The following is a 20,144-nucleotide window of genomic DNA, read 5'->3' on the forward strand; positions in this document are numbered from 1 at the left end:
GGTTAGGGAGGTGACTGCAGCTGGGGCTGGGCTGGGGCAGTCTGACCTGAAACAATACTCAGGGCTTTCCCGAAATGTATGTAAATTAATACCATTTCTCTTCTGGGGAGAAGTTTGGAGTCTGTCTCCCAGAACAAGGGTCACCTTCTGTCCCGCAGGACCTTAAGCCCAGCTCCATACTCCCTCCCCTTTCTTGGATTCAGCCCTGGGGGGATGCCTGACCGCTCTGCTTCCTCCTCTTCCCAGCAGGCATCCCCCTAGGATCTTCCCCACCAAGACCAAGACAATTTATAACCAAACCAAGACATTTATTGAGGAAAAAAAAAAAATCTCCAGGGAGGTCTGGAGCCTGGGGTAGGGTGTTGTCAAGTGATAATTTGGGGGAGGCGATATTCAGGGTGGGGGAACATGGACAGTCCTGGGCTTTCTGGGGAGGTCAGGATGTTGCTGGATACACACCTCATTTGGGTGTTCAGGTCCCCAAAGGTGCCCTTTGTTTAATCCAATTCCAACTTCAGGTGCATGTATGTGTGATGGGTGTCTGGTGTGTGTCTGTGTGTGTGTGTCCCTCTCTACTGGGGGGGTGGGGGGATGGGCTGTGGAGGAATAGAAAGGAGGTCACTTTTGTCCCAAGGTGGGGAAGTGGGTCTGGGAAGCAATCATTATGGCAGAATAGGACTCCATCTCTCCAAATTCAACTCCTGGTGATGGTGAGAGAATCCCACTTTCAAAACAGTTGACACAAGGAAACAGGAATGGCTTGGGACAGTGTGTGGGTGGGAAAAAAAGCAGCTAGCTCTGGGGGTGAGAACAATTCCCATGAGAAGAAACTTTGTGGGGAAGCCCCCAGAAGTCAGTGTAACGGGGGTCAGGAACCGAAGGAGCTTAAGGGCCCAAGCTCAGGAATCAGTTCTGGGTGGGGGTCCAGGCGGGCCAGGCGACTCTGCTCCAGGGCAATGGCCTCTGCTGAATGCTTACACTTTTCAGAGCCACACTGACAGGTGAAATACTTGCTCTTAATATCCCAGAACCGGTCGCCATAATCGAACCTGCCAGAAAGATCAAAGGAACTTAGGATCCAGACCTCAGTCTCCAGGACTCAGTCTATCCACCTCCCAACCCCAGAGGCATTTCCCAGCTCTCATCCACTTTGACCAACTTTTTAGGGGCCGAGGCCCAAGCTTCATGTCAAACCCAAACCAAGATTAGAGAGGGGAGGAGGCATTTGTTTTTGCTAACTTTTCTTTTTATGTGGTTCTTGTGTGTATATTCTCTTGGTTCTGCTTTTGTGTATATGTGTGTACACTTTGTATTTTCATAACGTTATTTATAAACTTCTTTATTGGGGGCAGCTGGGTGGCTCAGTGGATGAAGAGCCAGGCCTAGAGATGGGAGGTTCTGGGTTCAAATCTGTCCTCAGACACTTCCTAGCTGTGTGACCCTGGGCAAGCCCCTTAACCCCCATTGCCTAGCTTTTACCACTCTTCTGCCTTAGAACCAATACTCAGTAGTGATTCTAAGATGATAGGTAATAGGTTAAAAAAAATTGGAGAGGGGAGCAAATATAAACCTTTAGGGGGCAAGGAGCAGGGTATGAAAGGGAACTTTTTGCTAGTCCCCTGGGGGATCCTGAGGGGTTAGGAGAGAGGCCATAGAACCATAAGATTTAGGGTTCTAAAGGACCTTACAGATCATTTAGTCTAGGGGTTCTTAAATTGTTTTGTGTCATGGACAAATTTCTGGTGAAGTGTTTTTAAAAAATACATATATATATAAGTTAATCTATAAAAAATATATTTCATATATAAAATAAAAACCTTACCTTCTGTGTTAGAATTGGTACTAAGTATCAGTTCCAAGGCAAAAGAGTGGTAAGGGGTAGGCAATTGGGATTAAGTGCAAGAATGCTAGGAAATGTTTGAGGTCAAATTTAAGCCCAGGACCTCTCATCTCCACGCCTGGCTATTTATTTTTTTTCTTAAACCCTTACCTTCCACTTAGAAGCACTTCAGTGAATTGGTTCCAAAGCAGAAGAATGGTAAGGGCTAGGCAATGGAGGTTAAGTGACTTGCCCAGGGTCACACAGCTAGGAAGTATCTGAGACTAGATTTGAACCCAGGACCTCCTATCTCAAGGCCTGGCTCTCCATCCACTGAGCCACCCAGGGGCTCCTTAAGCCTGGCTCTTTAAAAATCACTGAGTTACCTAGCTGCCCCTGGTGGAAGTATAATATTACTGTGGTTTGCTGCCTACCTTCTTACTTGAAAGAGATGCTAAATGGAAATTAAAGATGTTGCTTGCCCCCATCCAACTTCATCTACCCCTAGGGCTCCATGTTAAACCCCTCTGATCTAGTCAATTCCTTATTTTAGAGCTAAGGAAGAAACAAAAGAGATGCAACAACTTTCCCAAAGTCACACAGGTAGACAAATGGTAGAGCTTATTCTGGGACGGGGCTGCTCCCCCTGGAAGCCGGCCTCCTGGGCCCCGTGATTCTCCTCTCTCATGCTGCCTCCCTACTCTCTAGGGACTCCTCCTGGATGCCTTTGGGGAGAGCCAGGCCCTTGCCCTTGCAGCCACCCAGGGAGCCCTTGCATCCCCCTCACCCTAGCTCCTCGCCAGTCCGGATGTCTCGAGAACTGAAGAAGGCGATTCGGGGGAACCTGAGGTCTTGGTGCAGCATAAAGACTCGGACGGGGATGATATTGGGGTCACACAAATGATTGATAAAGCGGCTGATGTTGCCGTAGTATCGGGCATCGATGCAGTACACCTCTCCATCCTGGAGAAAAATTGGATTGGTTACCTCTCTGCCACAACTGGCTGGAGCGGGGCCCCTCAGCATATCCCGGATGCTGTATCGCCTTTTACGGACCCACCTCTGGACTTAAGGGGGGCCCTGGAGAGGGAATAAGGTGACGATGTCCCCCTCCCTCATCCCAGCCTACTCACTTTATTGTCCAGATCAAAGAGATAGGAGTCATCTTCCCGAACATCTGCCTCAGCATCTGAGATCAGTTCCCCAACATACCTAATCCAGCAGGGAATAGAGAGGAGTTATAAGGAAGGTAAGGTTGTCCAGAGGGTCCCACATAACCCTCTTCTACCCCTGTACCCCAAACTTCTGTAACAGTCTATTTTTTAAAAATCCTTACCTTCTGTCTTAGAATTGATGATAAATATTGATTCCAAAGCAGAAGAGTGGTAAGGGCTAAGCTACTGAAGTTAAATGATTTGTTCAGATCACACAGTTAGGAAATATCTGAATCTAGATTTGAATCCAGGACTTCCTCCCTCTCCTGGCCTGACTCTGTATCCACAGAGCCACTTAGCTGCTCCTTCTGTGACTTATTCTTACACTATCCTTTTCTATTTCTCCAAAGAACACCATCCCTTCCCCCTCAAAGTTCCTATCATCCTCCTTAGGCCACCCCATCCCCATTCATGCTGAGGTCCAGATACGGGAATCCAGAAGAGATCACTGTGGGCTCCTAGGATTGGGGACATTTATGGCGGACCATTAAAATGGATAATACTGGACAGGTGTAGGGAAGGGGAAGAGTATTTCAGGTAGAGTACACTTAGGGTACAAGAAGGCTAATTTCCTATCTCTCTTCTCTCTCAATTCTATTTCCACTGCCACCAATCTACTTAGTCAGTCAGTGAATTTTTATCAAGTGCCTTCTATGTGCCAAGTACTGTGCTGGGGACACAAAGAAGGTCAAAAGACCATCCTTGCCTTTGAAGAGCTCCAAACCCAACAGACTTCATGATCAGCAGCTCGGAGAACTCCAAAAGCTTCCTAAAGCCTCTGGGTTCTCAGTCCTCCAACTGATCCTTGATATTGTTGCCAGAATATTGTTCAGTTGTGCCCACCTCTTTGTGACCCCGTGGGGGGTTTTCTTGGCAAAGATATTGGAGGGATTTCCCATTTTCTTCTCCAGCTCCTTAGACAGATGAGGAACTGAGAGAGAGGGTCAAGTGACCAGCTAGAACCTGAGGCCAGGCTTGAACTTGGGAAGATGAGTTTTTTTCTTTCTGACCCGAGGCTGGGCACTATCCACCGTGCCACCTAGCTGCTCCCTTTATTACATACAACAGGGGCCCCTTCCTGCCTAATAAAATAGAGTTTAAGTTCCATTTTTGAATTTGAATTTTTGAATTTGGTATTCAGTGAGTACACACACACACTGATTCACTTTAGAACCAAGTACAGCTGGCTTCATTTTTTGTACCCAGATCTCTAGAACTCAGAAGTGCCAGCAATTAGCTTACTGGATACTTGCTGAATGACTAATCAAGGTCCTTTACAATCTGGTACCTCCCTACCTTTATGGTCTTTTCACAATCTACACTTTCCCATCCCTCTTTACACCTAGTGCCCGTCCACATTCCAGTCAATCCCAAACTACTCTCTATCCAGTAAAGTGCTATCATAATTTTGCTCATGCTATTATTTCCTGCAAAAGGAAATGTTCTCCTACCAATAGGCTCTGCCTACTCAGCTCTTCTGACCAGACTTATGATTTCATATGGGAAGTAGCTGGCAGAGTGCCAGGAATAGAGCCAGAAAGGCCCAAGTGCAACTTCAGTCTCAGAAACTAGCTGTGTGACCCTAGGCAAGTCACCTAACCCTGTTTGCATCAAGTTTCCTCATCTGTATGATGAGGTAGAAGAGGAAAAAGCAAACCACCTCCAGTATCTTTGCCAAGATAACCCCAATTGGGGTCACAAAGAGGCAGACATGACTGAAACTAATGAATAATCACTTCTGGATTCTAAAGCTGGCTTTGTCCACTAGACCACACTGCCTCCTATTTTCTCAGTTAATATTTTCTTTCCTGTTGGAGGGGGAAAAAAAGGAATAAAAGCAAAACCCTTGTTACCAAATAGTTATAGTTAAACAAAACAAACTACCAAATGCATCGCGTTCTGTATCTTGAGCCCATCACAAGGCAGCATTTACCTATCCTTTCAACTCAAATATTATTTCCTTTCATGAACCCTTCCTTGATCTCTCTGGCTAACAGTGACCCTAAATAAATCGTTGTAGTTCTCTAAATGCATTTTTTCTTCTTCATTAAAAACAACAATAAAACCTATTACCATCTGTCTTAGTACCAGTATTTCTTTTTTATTCTAAGTATCAATTCCAAGAAAGAAGAACAGCAAGGGCTAGGCAATGGGGGTTAAATGACTTGGCCAGGGTCATATAGCTAGTAAGTGTCTGAGGTCAAATTTGAACCTGGGCCCTCCTAAGTCCAGGTCTGACACTCTGTCCACTATGCTATCTAGCACCTCAAAAATGCCAACATCTATAATTCTGTGAATTAGAATTCCATGTTTGTACCTACCTCCTTGCCAGACTTTAGGATCCATGAAAGAACAGACTGCATCTCATCTTCCCTATCATTTACCTAGCACGGTGTTTGGTACACAGTAAATGTGTAATAAATGTTAACTGAATTTGTTGTTTAATTGTGTAGAGTTAGAACAAGGAAGTAGAACATGAGAAGGAGGGGACTAAAATAAGACTATAGCAGCCTCAATTGCCATGCTAAGTGAGGAGTTCCTGAATATTTCTGAGCAAGACAGTGACATATGATCAAGTTAATAATGATGCTTTAGGATAAATAAATGGAATTAATCTAATAGTTTGTTTAGAACAGATTTGAGTCATGGGAGAGATTGGAGGAAGAGAGATCAGTTAGGAAGTGGTGGTACTCTTCTATGAATGAAACGTCCAGTAGATAGTTGGAGATGTGGGAATGAAAGTCAAGGGAGATAACAGGATTGTGAATATAGATTTGGGAGATGACAGAAGTCACAAAAGTTGATGAAATTTTAAGGGCTGAAGGAAGAGGGGGGGAGAGAGACAGACAGTAGGGGGAGAGAGAGAAGGAGAGGGGGGGAGAGAGAGAGAGAGAGAGAGAAAATGTGTGTGTGGTTTGAAAAGAGTGAGACAAAAGAAGCCCAGGGGCTGTAAACACACTGGGGAAATAACCACATTTCAGGGGTAGGATGAGGAAGAAGAGTCAAAGAGAGATAGAGAAAGAAGGAATACAAACTGGTATCAGAAGGGCTAGGAGAGGAGGATGTCATAAAGGTCAAGGGAGGAGAGATTATCTGGCAGGAATGAGTAATCCACAGAGTCAGGTGTTAGGGAAATGATCAAGAATGAGGATGATGACTTCAAAAAACAACCCAAAACAGCCCCTTCACCTCCTGCCTCAGAGTCAATACTGTGTATTGGTTTCAAGGCAGAAGAGCAGTAAGGGCTAGGCAATGAGGGTTAAGGAACTTGCCCAGGATCACATAGCTAGAAAAGGTCTGAGGCCAGCTTTGAACCCAGAACCTCCCATCTCCAAGCTTGGCTCTAAGCCTCCTAGCTGCCGCAGGATAAAAACTTTTAAAAAGGCTAGTGAATGTGGTAATAAGATTACTGATGGCCTTTGAGGGAGTAGCTTGTTTTTTCAGGTTGGGGCAAAAGTCTGGCTACAGGTAGAGGTGGAGGCACTGGTTACAAAGATGGATCTTTGGAAAAGGTGGACCATTAAATGATGGAAAAGAAATGAGGAGGGGCAGCTGGGTGGCTCAGTGGATTGAGAGTCAGGCCTAGAGTGTGAGGTCCTGGGTTCAAATCTGGCCTCAGGTACTTCCTAGCTGTGTGACTCTGGGCAAGTCACTTAACCCCCATTGTCTAGCCCTTACCACTTTTCTGCCCTGGAAGGTAAGGGTTTAAAAAAAAAGAAAAAGAAAAGAAATAAGAGAATAAGGGGAGTGAAACCTAGATGGTGGAAGTATCAGGAAACAAGACACCTGAGCTCTTGTCAGAACTCCTTCAAACAGAACTATGAAATGTACCAGCCTGAAGCCCGAGGGAGAAATCCAGAAAAATAAAAGGAAGCCCTTTGTCTTGTCCAGGTCAAAAAACGACAGAAAGTGAGTGTGCAGACAATGGGAACAGAGTCAGGGCAGGATTACTTGGTACATAGAGAAGACTCCTGCACCAGGGACAAGCTATGCACCACCCACAAAAGGAGTTTGCACATTTATACTGGGGTACTCTAACAGGGATGGGTGCCAGCTGACAGCTTTATTGGATCAGCCTAGATCTTTATTCCAGAAGTGTGGCAGAGCCCAGCCCTAACAGCAAGTCCAAAGTTAGGTCATGGGCTGGAAGAACAAATAAAAAAGAATGCCACAATAAAGTTATTTATGTTCCTGGTGGAACAGAGGAAGCAAGAGTTTAATGAAAGTGTAAAAAAAAAATTTATAAATGGAATTAGAATACTTGAGGAAAAATCTGGGAAAAGTGAGAGCTATTTAGAAAAGAATTAGGGAATTAACAGCTTGGCATAAGAGGTACAAAACTATCCCAAGCAACAAACACCCTGAAAATTTGAATGGACCAATTAGAAACCAATAACTTCTTAAGGCAATAAAAAATATTAAAATATAGTTAAGGGGAAGCTAGGTGACTCAGTGGACTGAGAGCTAGGTGTGGAGATGGGAGGTCCTAGGTATAAAGCTGGCCTCAGACCCTTCCTAGCTGTGTGGCCCTGGGCAAGTCACTTAACTTCAGCCCTATCTAGCCCTTACTGCTCTTCTGCCTTGAAAAAGACACTTGTATCAATTCTAAGACAAAAGAAAACAAACAAAAAAACACAGACAAGACTGAAAAAATGGAAGAAAATGCAAAGTATCTCACAGCAAAAACAACTGATTTGGACAACAGATCAGAGGAAAAAAAATTAAGATTTGCTAGACTTTTAAAATGGGAAAGGATCTGTTTGTACAAAAATATTTATACCTGCTCTTTTTGTGGTCGAAAAAAATTGGAAACTAAAGGGATGTCTCTCGATTGGTGAATGGCTGAACAAATTGTGGTATATGATGGTGATGGAATACTATTGTGCTGTAAAGAATGATGAATAGGATGATTTAAGAAAAAACTGAAAAGACCTTCATGGGCTGATGCAGAGTGAAATAAGCAGAATCAGGAGAACATTATACACAGTAACTAAAATATTGTGGGATGATCAACAGTGATAGACTTTGCTACTAACAGTAATACAATGATCTCAGACAATTCTGAGGGACTTATGACAAAGAATGCTATCCACCTCCAGAGAAAAAAACTATTAGTAGTAGAAATACATGATTTATCACTTGTTTACTTGGGTAAATATCTTGGGGTTTTGGTTTTATAAGATTATTCACTTATAAAAATGAATAATATGGAAATAAGTTTTGCATGATAATACATGTATAACCCAGATTGAATTGTTTGTCAGCTCTGGGTAGGGGGAGGGAGAAAATATAGATCATATAACTTTGGAAACTTATTTGAAAAAAAAAAAAATTGCCATACTTGGCAGCTAGATGGCTCAGTCTGAACTGAAAGCCAGGCCCAGAGATGGGAGGTCCTGGGTCCAAATTTGACCTCAGACACTTCCTAGTTCTGTGACCCTGTGCAAGCCACTTAATCCCTCATTGCCTAGCCCTTACTGCCTTCCTATCTTGGAACCAATACACAGTATTGATGGTAAGATGGAAGTTAAGGGTTTAAAAAAAATTACTGGACTATCTGAACTCAATGACCAAAAAAAGGCCTACATATCCTATTTTAAAGAAATCTTCAAACTGCCCGTATCTCTTAGAACCAAAAGGCAAAATGGAAACAGAAAGAATCCAGACACCTCCTGAAAGAAAACCCAAAATGTAAATTCCTAAGAACATCATGGCCAAAATCCTGAGCTTTTAGGTCAAAGATAAAATACTAGAAGCAGTCAGAAAGAATTAAAATACTGAGGAGTGACAGTCAGAATCACATGACTTATAGCAGTCACCACTATAAAGCAGCACTTTTAGAATACAATATTATGGAAAGTGGGTTTACAACCAAAAATAATTTACCCAGAAAAACTGAGTGAAGTCCTTTAGGGGACAAAAATAGATCTTTAATAAAACAGAAGATTTCTAAACATTCCTGAGGAAGACTAGAGCTGAAAAGAAACTTGATAGTTCAAACATAAGTGAAGAGAAGCATAAAAATGTAAACATGAATGAACAACGTTAAAGGGCTAAACAAACACAAATTGCTCATATTCAAATAGGGGAGATGGTACATGTGTCCCCTCTAAATTTTATCACCATCAGGGCTCCAAGAGAGAGAGAGCAATCAGACACACCCTGGGAATGGTTCTATCTCATCCTGATGATCTTAAGTAAAGAATGGAGAAAAGGAACATAGAAGGGGAGAAAGGGAAAGGAGGTTATGGAAAATTATCTCCTGTAATCAGGGCACACAAGTAGACATCAATACAAAAAAGGAGGAAGAGGTGGAGAAGGGGGAGTGGCTGATACTAGAACCTCACTGTCATCTGAACTGATCAAAAGAAGGAAATACACACACAGAGTTGAGCACAAAAAATTCATTTCACACAACAAGAAAATAGGAGGGGGGAGGGGAATTAGAGGGAGTATAGATTAAGTGAGGTGAAGAGTTCTAAGTAAAACAGACTCTAATATACAAAATACAAACATTTATAGCTTTTTTTTTTTTTGATGTGGGAAAGGATGGGAATATGAGGAAGCACCCACAAATTGGGGAACAGCTAAATAAGTTAGTCTATATAAATATGATTGAATGCTACTGTGTGAATTCTTAACAGCACAAGACCAACAAAGATTCCAGAGGATTTATGAAGAAACATAATACCTGTCTCCTGAAAGAGGGGTGAAGGACTCAGAATGCAGAATGAGACATTATTTTTTTGGACATGGCCAATGTGAAAAGTTTGTTTAAATGACTATACATGTAATGGAGAGATATATATATATATTTTCATTTTCTCAATTGGGGGAAGGAGGGTAAGAAGTTGGATCTTGGCTGATTAAAACAAAATAGTACAGTGGTTTGAAAGTGCTATTCAAATATTTTGAAAAGGAGGGGGAGGAATTGAACCAGAGTTTGAAAACATAATTGAAGTGCCAAGGTAAGAAGGGTGGGAGATAGGAGATTATGAGCTTAGACAGATTAAATTTTCTTTTCTTTTCTTTTTTCTTTTTCTTTTTCTTTTTTTTTTTTTAAATTTTAAACCCTTAACTTCTGTGTATTGACTTATAGGTAGAAGAGTGGTAAGGGTAGGCAATAGGGGTCAAGTGACTTGCCCAGGATCACACAGCTGGGAAGTGTCTGAGGCCAGATTTGAACCTAGGACCTCCCGTCTCTAGGCCTGGCTCTCAATCCACTGAGCTACCCAGCTGCCCCTCAGATTAAATTTTAAAGGAGTAAAGACAGCGCTTCTTTTGAGATGGGAGGGTGGGTGAAGAGACCTGTGGAGGGAAGTTAGGAAGGTGAAACAGCTCAGAACAGGATGATTTTGACATTCTGATTAAAGTAGTTGGTGAAATCATCTGTTTGGAGAAGGAAGGGAACTGGAGATTGTAGAGATCAGAAGTATACTAGGGGATTGTTAAAAGTAGGTGAATAATAGGACAGATAAGCACCAGGAAGAGAAGAGCTAACTCAGCTTAAATTCCTAGTGGGTAGGTTTCTCCTAGAGACTAGTATATGTAGAGACATATGTTTAGGCTCTTGATAAGGAATTAGAGGACTTGAGTTCAAACTTCAACCTTCCTTCCATGCCAACTTATTATTTTTGCGATTGTGACCAAGTCATTTAATCTTTGAGCCCGTTTCTTTATCTTTAAAATGAAGGGGTTGGATGACATGATTTCTAAGGCCACTTTCACCTTGAACTAAAGCTAGGATCAATTTCTGTTTTTTCACTGGTTTGGAGAATGCCTTCTGTAAAAATTTTTCCCACTATTGCAGAGCAACAACTATTCTGTAATTTAATCATCTAAATGGTGCTTGAGGGCTCTGAAAGGTTGAAGTGATTTGTCTAGGATCAGAAAGTTAGTATGTGTCAAGGGGTATAACTCAAACCCAGGTCAGTTTGCCTCAAACGTGGCCACCTATCCACACATCAGATCGCCTCTCTCTTTTATTCCACCAAAAAGTCCCATCCCTTAGCCTCCTCAAACTCTTCCATGTTCCCTTTGGGAAGGCCCCAGTAGACTCACTCGCAGATGAAGGTACCCTGGGGAATGGTCTGTAATGCACGGACACCCCAACCCATCTTGGCAGTACGGTAGAGCTGTAGCCGAACCCTAGAAGATGTGGATGAAGAGAGAAGAGATGGAGAGTTATTCTAGGGGGATGGACAGGATGACATCCAGGGAAAAGATAGAAGAAAGATTCTAGATTTAGAGCTGGAAGGGATTTTGTGGGCTTATCTAGAGTACTTTCTGGTCATTAAAAGATGAGGAAAATGGGGTCCCAGAAAAGCTAAATGTCAGGCCCAGCAGATAGAGGTCCAGGCTTGGAGCCAGGAGGTTCTGGGTTCAAATCAGACCTCAGATAGATCCTAGCTGTGTGACCCTAGGGAAGTCACAACCCCATTTGCCTAGCTCTTGCTTTTCTGTCTTAAGAGTTGTTATTAAGACAGGAAGTAAGGGTTTAAAAAAAAAAAGTTAAATGTCTTGCCCAAGGTCACTAAGAAACAAATCCCACTTGGAGATGGGAGTTGAACCCAAGTCCTCAGACATTCAATTCAGTACTCCTTCCAGTATACCTCTCAGAGGAACCTCCAGAGGAAAAAAATATGGGAAAGGGTCAGTGTCAGCTGGAGAATGGGGAAGGAAAAGAGAGCTGAAGGACCAAAGGGTACCCCACTATCCACACTTCACTTTATAAAAGAGGTTAAAACTGCAGGAGGAAATTAAGGATGTCCCCAAGGGTCTGAGCCAGGTGGGAGGCTAAAAAGCAGGTATCCTCACTTAATACCACTCTGGACCACTCGATTCTTGCAGCTTCTCCAGCAGGCACAGGCCTGGTTACACTCAAAGATCAGGGGAGGCTCAATCTTATTAAACTCCTGAAGCAAACGTCCATCCTGGATCCAGAGAAAAAGAGGTAAAGTTAGAAGAGATAATGACATTTCTGGGACACTATTTGGTGTTTTTCCTTTCCAAATCCCCCCTTTTCTTTTGTCCCATCCCGTGGGAAGGAAGGAGTCTAGATGGGGGAGGAGGAGAGTATGTTTGTACAGGAAGCAGGACAAACACAGGGCCATTTGAAGGTTATTTGCATATAGCAACACAAATGTTGAAGCCACTTTCTTGGCAGTTTTCCCAAGAAATGTTCTCTGTTGCCCTTGGTTTGGGATCAAGGGGAAGAGAGAGAAATGAACTATAAAGGGAGAAAAGAACTATAAAGAGGAGGCTTCCTTTTAACTGAGCCCCACTGTGTCCTCAACATTTCTTCCTCTCTGGGCAGGGATAGAGTTGGGGGAACAAATCTCATGACTTGAGGACTCTACAGGAAAAGGGATGTTTTGAATGGAAAATGAGGAGCCTGGGGAGCTCACCCACCTTGTCATACCAGCACCGTATACTGAGTTGGCCACAGAGACAGTTGGAACTTGAGCAGTCATCCATGCAGGTGCAGTGCTAGAGGGTGAAGACATTGGGGTCATATCCTCTAAGCCCAGGACCCAGGTATCCTGCCCTCCAGCCTCCCATCCTTCCATGGCCCAGAGCCCCCATTCCTTCAGGTTTTCATCTACACGGGAGGGGAATGACATTTTGGGTAAAGTTATTAGGGTGCGGACGCTAAGGGTACACAATGACCTTCCTCAGATCAACAGGGAAATCAATAGATCTAGGGGTCCTTTCCCCACCCTACTTACCTGCAGGTGCGTGATGTTCCGGTCAATATTCATAGTGGAAGTTTCACAGTTCTCAGAGATATACTTGTAATCTTCGGGGCACGGCTCCCCATCCACCCCATTGACGCAGGGGATCGGCACGTTCTCATAACCCCGAGCTACATCTCTGTGGGAAGAGGAGCAAATACGGCTGAGGAGATGAGACACCCAGACCCCTGAGGGTCATGGGGGAAGGGGGTAAAGGGTCAGGGGGCTTTGGGAATGCCCACCTGCAAATGATCTTCTCCGTCCGAAGAGCTCGGTTCCCCACACCGAGGCGAAGCTTTCGGTTGAGCTGCAAGGCCACCCAGACATCAGAGCGCTCGGGGGTCAGGTCCCAGGCAGTATCTCCTTCTTTGTTCCTTAACTCTGGATCTGCCCCCCTGGACAGGAAAAGCCTGAAGAGGTGGAAGAAAGAAAGCACAAAGCGCTATGGAATGGAGGAGCCAAGATGTGGGAGAGGGACGAGTGGAAGGTAAGGGAGGAGGCAGAAGCGGGGAGCCAGGGCACAGGCTTTGGGGGGTGGGAGCCACTCACAGCACACAGTCGTGGTAACTCTCTCGAGCGGCGATATGCAAGGGCGTGTCTCCGTGGTAGTTGACTGCGTGGAGGTCACAGCGGGCGTTCAGGAGGACCTCGGCAATGGCAGCACTGCCTGTGAAGGATGCCCAGTGCAGACAGATGTTCTCTTCCTGGGAGCAGAGGAAAGATACAGGAGTGGGTCAGGATAGCTGGTGGCCGAGGCTCAGTTAAATTCAGCGAACATGCCAGTCACCAGGGAAGCTACAGAGATTAAATAAGATACAGTTCCTGCCACCAAGGGGCTTTTGGTATAGTAGATGATGTGGATGATGATAAAAATGACACATAATAGTGTGATAATTAATAAGGGGCAGCTAAGCAACACAGGGGATTACAGGATCAGGCCTGGAACTGGGAGGACCTGAATTCAAATGTGGTCTCGGACATTTCCTGGCTGTGTATTCCTGGGCAAATCTCCAGTTGTCTAGATCTTACTGTTCTTTTATCTTGGAACTGAAACTTAGTATCTACACGATAGAGGGTCTTAGTTTACTTTTATTTTTTTTTTTCAGAAGGTCTTAGTTTAACAAAGAAACAAACAAAAGTAATGATGAGGGCAGCTAGGGAGCCCAGTGGATAGAGCACCAGGCCTGGAGTCAGGAATTTAAATCTGGCTTCAGACCCTGGGCAAATCACTAAAACTCAATTATTTAGCCTTTACTACTCCTCTGACTTAGAAACAGTGACTTAGTATCAATTCTAAGACAGAAAATAAGGCTAAAAAAAATCAGTACATTAATAAATCAGAGAGATACAAAATGAAGTACTGTCTAAGGATTCTAAGGTATCACCTTCCCTTTCTCCACCCCTAGGATGCCACACGCTGTCACTTACATTGTCAGTGAGGGTGACATCTGCTCCTCGGGTCAGTAGCATTCGAATGACTTCAATATGTTTATGTTCCGCTGCCCAGATGATGGGTGTCCAGCCCCCATTATCCTGGGAGGAGGGAAAGGAGGCAGGTGAGGGTGGACTCTTCCTATAACTGTACCCATTTAGAAGGGGAAATACGGGATTCTCCTTCCATCCAACTCAGAGACCAGAGACACAGCAAAGCACAGGGAGAGACATGGAGAGAAGAGCAAGAGATATACACGAGGTATGTAGGTTGGAAAGGGAACAGTGAGGAGGGAGAATGGGATAGGATGGGACAGGGCAGCCAAAGGGCACCTGCAAAGACTGAAAGCGAAACAGGGAGGGAGGGGGAGCAACATGGGTTAGAGTTGGGGCTGTGGCAGTAAGTGGCACCAGAGGGCAGCAGACAGGGACCAGCAGATACAGAACGAGTCACAGCCATATCGAGACAAAGGAGAGGAGAGACGAAGAACGGAACAAGAACATACACAAGAGGGGAGGAGAATGGCAGAGAATACTTAGGACAATTAAAAGACAAAAGTTGGAGGGAAGAGCCTGGGGAACCAAGGCAAGAGGGACAAGGGCCAGCCACTGACCTGAGCATTAACATCCACTTGGCCAGTGCTAAGCAGCAGGCTCACCATCTCCAGGTTGCCAATCTTAGCAGCATGGTGAAGACAAGTGGAACCATCTTCCTCCTGGGGAGACAGAGGCATACAGAACTTTTGAGACCTGAAGGGGGGTGTGGGTGCATGTGCGTGTGAGATGGACCCTGCCTTTGGCTATCCAGTGGAACCTAAGGACTCCCTCAGGATAATGTTTTTAAATATCTGAAGGAAATGTTAAACTTCAATTTTTGTGGTTCTTTAGTTGTTTTCAGCTGTGTCTGATTCTTCCTCACCCCATTTGGGGTTTTCATGGGAAAGATACTGGAGTGGTTTGTCATTTCCTTCTCTAGCCCATTTGACAGATAAAGAAACTGAGATAAAAAGGGTTAAGTAACTTGACCAAAGTCACACAATTAATAAGTACTGGAAGCAGGATTTGAATTATGGTCTTCCTTTACTCCAGACCCTGCACCTATCTATCCATTGTGTCACCTACTTGTCCACACTTTTAGTTAGGGGCTACTTTAAGGTATAATATTTTTTCCTCATCCAAATTCACAGAACCCTTTGCCCTCAAGGGACATCCATAGTTAGCTCCTGCTCTTTTATCTTCATTAGCTATAACCCCTTGCCATCCCTCTCCCACTTCTCTGCTTGGTCCACTTTCTCTTGTGCCCACCGGCCTCCCTGGCAGCTGCCCCCACCTTGCTATAGACACAGCCTCCTCGCTGCACCATGTATCGAGCAGCCTCCACGTGGTTGTTGGCCACAGCCTCCATCAGAGGGGTCCGCTGCAGCTTATCCACAGCATTAATATTTGCTCCAGCCTGGGAGATGGGGAAAAAGGGTTAGTCAGTCCATCAACAAGCACCTATTAAGTAATAACTATATGCCAGGAACCGAGGACCCAAAGAAAGACAAAAATAGGATCCCTGCCTGCAAAGAGTTCCTCTTCTAATGGGGGAAGGCACCATGCAAACAACTAGGTACATATTGGCTAAATACAGGAAAGAGTAAAGATAACCTCACAGGGAAGGAATTAACCTCTGGAGGGACCAGGAAGGGACTCCTGGGGAAGGTGGGAGTTGAGTTCAGTCTGGAAGGAAGCTGGGGAAGCTAAGAGGTGGAGATGAGGGGGTAGAGTATTCTGTACAGAGGCGAAAGTACACGTAGGGACGGGCAGGACATGAGAAGCTGGGGCTGGAGTATCATGTGTGAAGAACAGCAAATCAGACAGGAGAGTCTCATTATACAGTGGGTAGAAGGGAGTATGCTGTGAGGAGGGAAAAGACAGACAGAAAAGGACCAGACTGGGGGATGGCTTTAAATGAGAAAGAGAGGACCTTATGGTTGATTCTGGAGCTACTGGGCTGACATGATCAGAGCTGTGGCTCAGGAAGATCACTCTGGCACTGAATGGAGGATGGATTGTAGTGAGGAGAGACTTGAGGCAGGAAGACCAAGAAGAAGGCCATTGCAAGAGTCCAGGTGAGAGGTAGTGAGAGCTTGAACTAGGATGGTGGCTGTGTGAGTGATGAGAAGGGCAAGAAAGGGGATGCACAAAAGAGGTGATGTTAAGGTAGAAATGACAATATGTGAGAAAGAACAGAGAGGAGATAAAGGAGAAGAGGTAAAGAGAGAGAAGGGGGGAGGAGAGAAGAAGGGGAAAGAGAGGAAGAGAAAGAGAGAAAGGGAGGGAAAGAGAGAAGAGAAAGAGAAAGGAGTGGGGAGAGAGAGAGGGAGGAAGGGGGAAAGAGAGAGAGGGAAAGGAGAGAAACAGAAAGAAGGGGAAAGGAGGAGAGAGGGAGGGAGGAGAGGAGGGAGAGGAAAGAGGGAGGGGGAGAAGGAGAAGAGGAAAGAGAAACAGAGAGAGGAGAGGTGGGGAAAGGAGGGAAAGAAGGGAGAGAGAGAGAGAAAGAGAAAGGTGTGGGGAAAGGGAGGAAGGGGGAGAGAGGAAAATGAGAGAGATAGATAGAGTGGGAGAGGAGAGGTAGAGGAGAGAGACAGAGTGTGTGTATGTATATATCCCAGGAAAAAGGAGACAAGAACAGGGAGCTGGGTCAGGGAAATAAGGGCTGAAGGTTGGAAAAGATGGTTAAATAAGGGTGGGAGTCTCTCTCAGTGACTAAGATAAAGGGAGAGGGTAGGAGAAAAGAGCTTAGAATCTAGATTCTGGGGTCAAGGAGAAGGAAGTACCAGATTCTGAGAACCTGTTTTGCTCTTACCTGCAGGAGCACATGGCAGATCTCAACAGAGCCCTTCTGTGCAGCCGCATGCAGGGGTGTACGCTTGCTTTGCTGGTCACTTTGAAAATTGGGGTCCAGGTTGTCCACTATGGAGGAGGGTGGGGAAGAGTGTCATTTACAGAGACTGAGGGACAGACCATGGGAAAGGGACAGGTGTATGGAGAAAGAACCCAGGCTGGGGTGGACACTCACAGAGCATCAGGACGACTTTCTGCAACTCTCCCTGTTTCACTGACAAGTACAACTGACGGGGATGGAAGCGAAGCTTCTTCCGCCTGCCGGGAGAGGAATGGAAAAGGGAGGTGTAAGGGCTCTTCCCTCAGACACCAACCTTTACTCCTCCCTAAGTTTGAGCTACTACAAACAGATCCCTCTTCCTTAAGAGACCAGCTATCCATCTACTCTTCAGCCATTAGTTTCTCTCACCGCTCAGACTCTTGGATGACGAGTGCCTTCTCTAGGGCTTCTCGGCCTGGCCCAGCTCCTAGGCCTACGGCTGAGAGGATATTGCCATTGGGCAATGCCAGAGAAGGGCCTGAGCTATCGATGGTGTCAGCCAGTGGATCGCAGAGGGGGCGCCTTGGTTCTCCATGACCCCGCATCCTGGCACTGGGAAAAACAAAGAGTGTGGGGGGAGGGCTCTTGTGTTCTGGGGAGGGAAAAAAAAAGACTAGGGAAAGGGAAAAGACTCTCATATCCCAAGGAAAGGATGAGAAGGAAGGAGGAAAGGAGGGAAAGAAGGGAAGAAGACAGGAAAGAGAGATGTAAAGAAAGTTAAAGAAAATAAAGGAAGGAAGAGAAAGAAGGAGGGAAGGAAGAAAAGAAAGGGGAAAAGAGAAGGTGGGGGTGGAAGAAAGCCAGCAGAAAAGACAGAGAATGGAGCACCAAAAAGTAAGAGAAGAAGGTATGAAAGAACAGTGGGAAGGCACAGGAAAACAGTAAGAGAAAGTGAGATAAAGAGATAATAGATTCAAGTAGAAATGGAAGTGAGGAAAAATAGGTGAAGAAGAGCCTACAAAGGGCTCTTCTTTTCTGGGGAAGGAGGGGTACCTGGGCTGGGAAGTGTCGGCCCGTCCAGGGGCATCCTGGGCAGGGGGTGGGGGGACAGGAGCAGCAGTGCCAGGAGGTGGGGCCACCCCATCACTCCGGGCAATTGTCACCTCCTGGGCCTCAGAAGCGTCTTCCCCACAGTGGGGGCAGAAAACCATCCCATTCAGCTGGGACACGCAGGCTTTGTGGAAGCGATGGGCCACTCGGAAATCAGGGTGACACTCCAAGAATGTGCCCTTGTTGGGGGGGGGGATTGGGGGCAATGGCATTAGGACCCAAATAAATGACCCAGCTTCGCGGTTCCCTCCAATTCCTCCCTCCCCATGGAGGCCTGGTTGTTTGCCCAACAACTTCCCTCCCCTACCCGATCCTGGGGATTTGCATAGCCCTACCAATATCCCTTCTCACCGCTGTGCAAAAATAGCCACAGCCTGGGCAGCAGTGATGCTTAACCATCCGGGCTCGATGCATTTCACAGAGTACCATCAGAGCTACTCTGCTGGAAGGCCTCATTGTTTCCCGCTTTTGGATTCCTGCACTGCAGCCTGACAGCTAGGACGATAAGATGTGAACCAAGGAGAAGAAAGAAGGAAGACAAGGAAAGGTGAGGCAGCCCCTGTTACTCTTCCCCAGTTTCTCCCTCAGTCATAATCCTTTCCCTTCCATCCGCTGGTCACCCACCAAACCCAGTTAGAAGGAACCTCGAGGGTCCAACTCATATTACATGATATTGGATGTCATTCTCCCCTTCCCCACCCCAGTTCTCTTTCTGTATTCTCTGTGAGTCCATCCTCTACCCCCTACCTCTCCATCCACACTCTCTGTAGCCATGCATTTGTGACCAGCCCTCTCGCTGATCCGATCAATTTTTGGAGCCTCCATACGGCAGCTACACAGGGGTAACTCCTCAAACCCCCGCTCTGTTTCCAGGGATGATGTGTCATTTGATACCCCTTGGGGCAAGGAGATGCAGAAAGAAGGAAGTCACAGGGAGATCGAGATACTACTTCTGCCCAAATCCTTTCATCTCATTGGCTAATTCTCTGATCCAGTTAGAATTAATAAAATATCCTTCCCTTTCTCTAGTCTACTGGGTCACAGATCAAAATTGCTCCTAACCCCATCCCCTCCAATAACAAGAACCTTTTTCTTCTGTCAACAATGGTTACTCCTTCTACAGGTGAGTTATTATTCTTATCCTCAAACTCCTCCCCCCACAGGCTCCCTGAATCAGGGAATGCTCCCCATCTTCTCAATTACCAGCATGGTTGGGAGAAAGGTTTCCCTCGTTGGGTAGCTCCAGGGACCCCAGAGGCACCTCTATGTACTCGCTGGGGCCAGAGGGACCAACACCATTCACCCCTTACAGAGAAAGAGCATGAGATGGTGTGTGTGTGAGGAGAACAAGGATCTGGGCATCTGCTGCCCTAAGGGGACAGGAACTGAATTCCAGATTCTTACCTCTCTGCTCCTTGGCACGGGGTGTCTCCCGCTTTCGACGTTTTCTTGTGGGCTTCACCCAAGGGCTGTCCTTCCGCCATTTCTTCTTGGCTTTTCGTCGACCACTAGAACCACTCTGATGAGGGGGAGGGGGAAGAATCGGAACCTGGGTATGTGGACTTGTCTTCTCTGTTCCTAAGCCTAGACTTCCTTAACAGACCCAGATAGCAAATTCTTACCCTATCAGACTGATTGCCAGATTCCTCATCTTCTTCCTCTTCTTCTTCCTCCTCTTCCTCCTCCTCCTCTTCTTCTTCCTCCTCTTCCTCCTCCTCCTCTTCTTCCTCCTCCTCTTCCTCCTCACTCAACTGTTCTGCCAAGACCTCTGCCTCAGACTAGAAAAGGGAGGAGAGGCTGAGGCTGTTTGGGAGGGTGACCCTCATGAGGATCAAAGGCTTTGTCCTTTGGATGATCTGGTGGGGAGTCTTGAATAACTCAAGACAGGACAACTGGGGTCTTAAGGTCAGGGAAGCATGCATAAACCTCTCTCTCTCTCTCTCTCTCTCTCTCTCTCTCTCTCTCTC

At 45.6% G+C, this 20,144-nt stretch overlaps 1 protein-coding gene across 1 annotated transcript in view; it reads right to left on the reverse strand.

Moving 5' to 3' along the window:
• Positions 1 to 287: 287 nt before the first annotated feature.
• The window catches only part of EHMT2 (euchromatic histone lysine methyltransferase 2), a 40,221-nt gene continuing 20,364 nt past the window's right edge, over positions 288 to 20,144 (reverse strand). Inside the window, exons 3-23 of the mRNA XM_044675266.1 lie at positions 19,800 to 19,955; positions 19,582 to 19,696; positions 19,381 to 19,482; positions 18,925 to 19,073; positions 18,529 to 18,672; positions 18,121 to 18,356; positions 17,497 to 17,679; positions 17,263 to 17,345; positions 17,050 to 17,156; positions 15,529 to 15,651; positions 14,813 to 14,914; positions 14,196 to 14,300; positions 13,317 to 13,471; positions 13,010 to 13,177; positions 12,762 to 12,906; positions 12,445 to 12,522; positions 11,851 to 11,966; positions 11,095 to 11,181; positions 2,953 to 3,031; positions 2,607 to 2,782; positions 288 to 1,049 (exon numbers count right to left, since the gene is read on the reverse strand). Of these exons, the coding sequence (XP_044531201.1) occupies positions 869 to 1,049; positions 2,607 to 2,782; positions 2,953 to 3,031; positions 11,095 to 11,181; positions 11,851 to 11,966; positions 12,445 to 12,522; positions 12,762 to 12,906; positions 13,010 to 13,177; positions 13,317 to 13,471; positions 14,196 to 14,300; positions 14,813 to 14,914; positions 15,529 to 15,651; positions 17,050 to 17,156; positions 17,263 to 17,345; positions 17,497 to 17,679; positions 18,121 to 18,356; positions 18,529 to 18,672; positions 18,925 to 19,073; positions 19,381 to 19,482; positions 19,582 to 19,696; positions 19,800 to 19,955 (2,790 nt within the window). The 3' untranslated portion in view covers positions 288 to 868. The remainder of the gene's footprint in view (positions 1,050 to 2,606; positions 2,783 to 2,952; positions 3,032 to 11,094; positions 11,182 to 11,850; positions 11,967 to 12,444; positions 12,523 to 12,761; positions 12,907 to 13,009; positions 13,178 to 13,316; positions 13,472 to 14,195; positions 14,301 to 14,812; positions 14,915 to 15,528; positions 15,652 to 17,049; positions 17,157 to 17,262; positions 17,346 to 17,496; positions 17,680 to 18,120; positions 18,357 to 18,528; positions 18,673 to 18,924; positions 19,074 to 19,380; positions 19,483 to 19,581; positions 19,697 to 19,799; positions 19,956 to 20,144) is intronic.

Source organism: Gracilinanus agilis, chromosome 4 (genome assembly GCF_016433145.1).
Source record: "Gracilinanus agilis isolate LMUSP501 chromosome 4, AgileGrace, whole genome shotgun sequence".
NCBI classification, from domain to species: Eukaryota; Metazoa; Chordata; class Mammalia; order Didelphimorphia; family Didelphidae; genus Gracilinanus; species Gracilinanus agilis.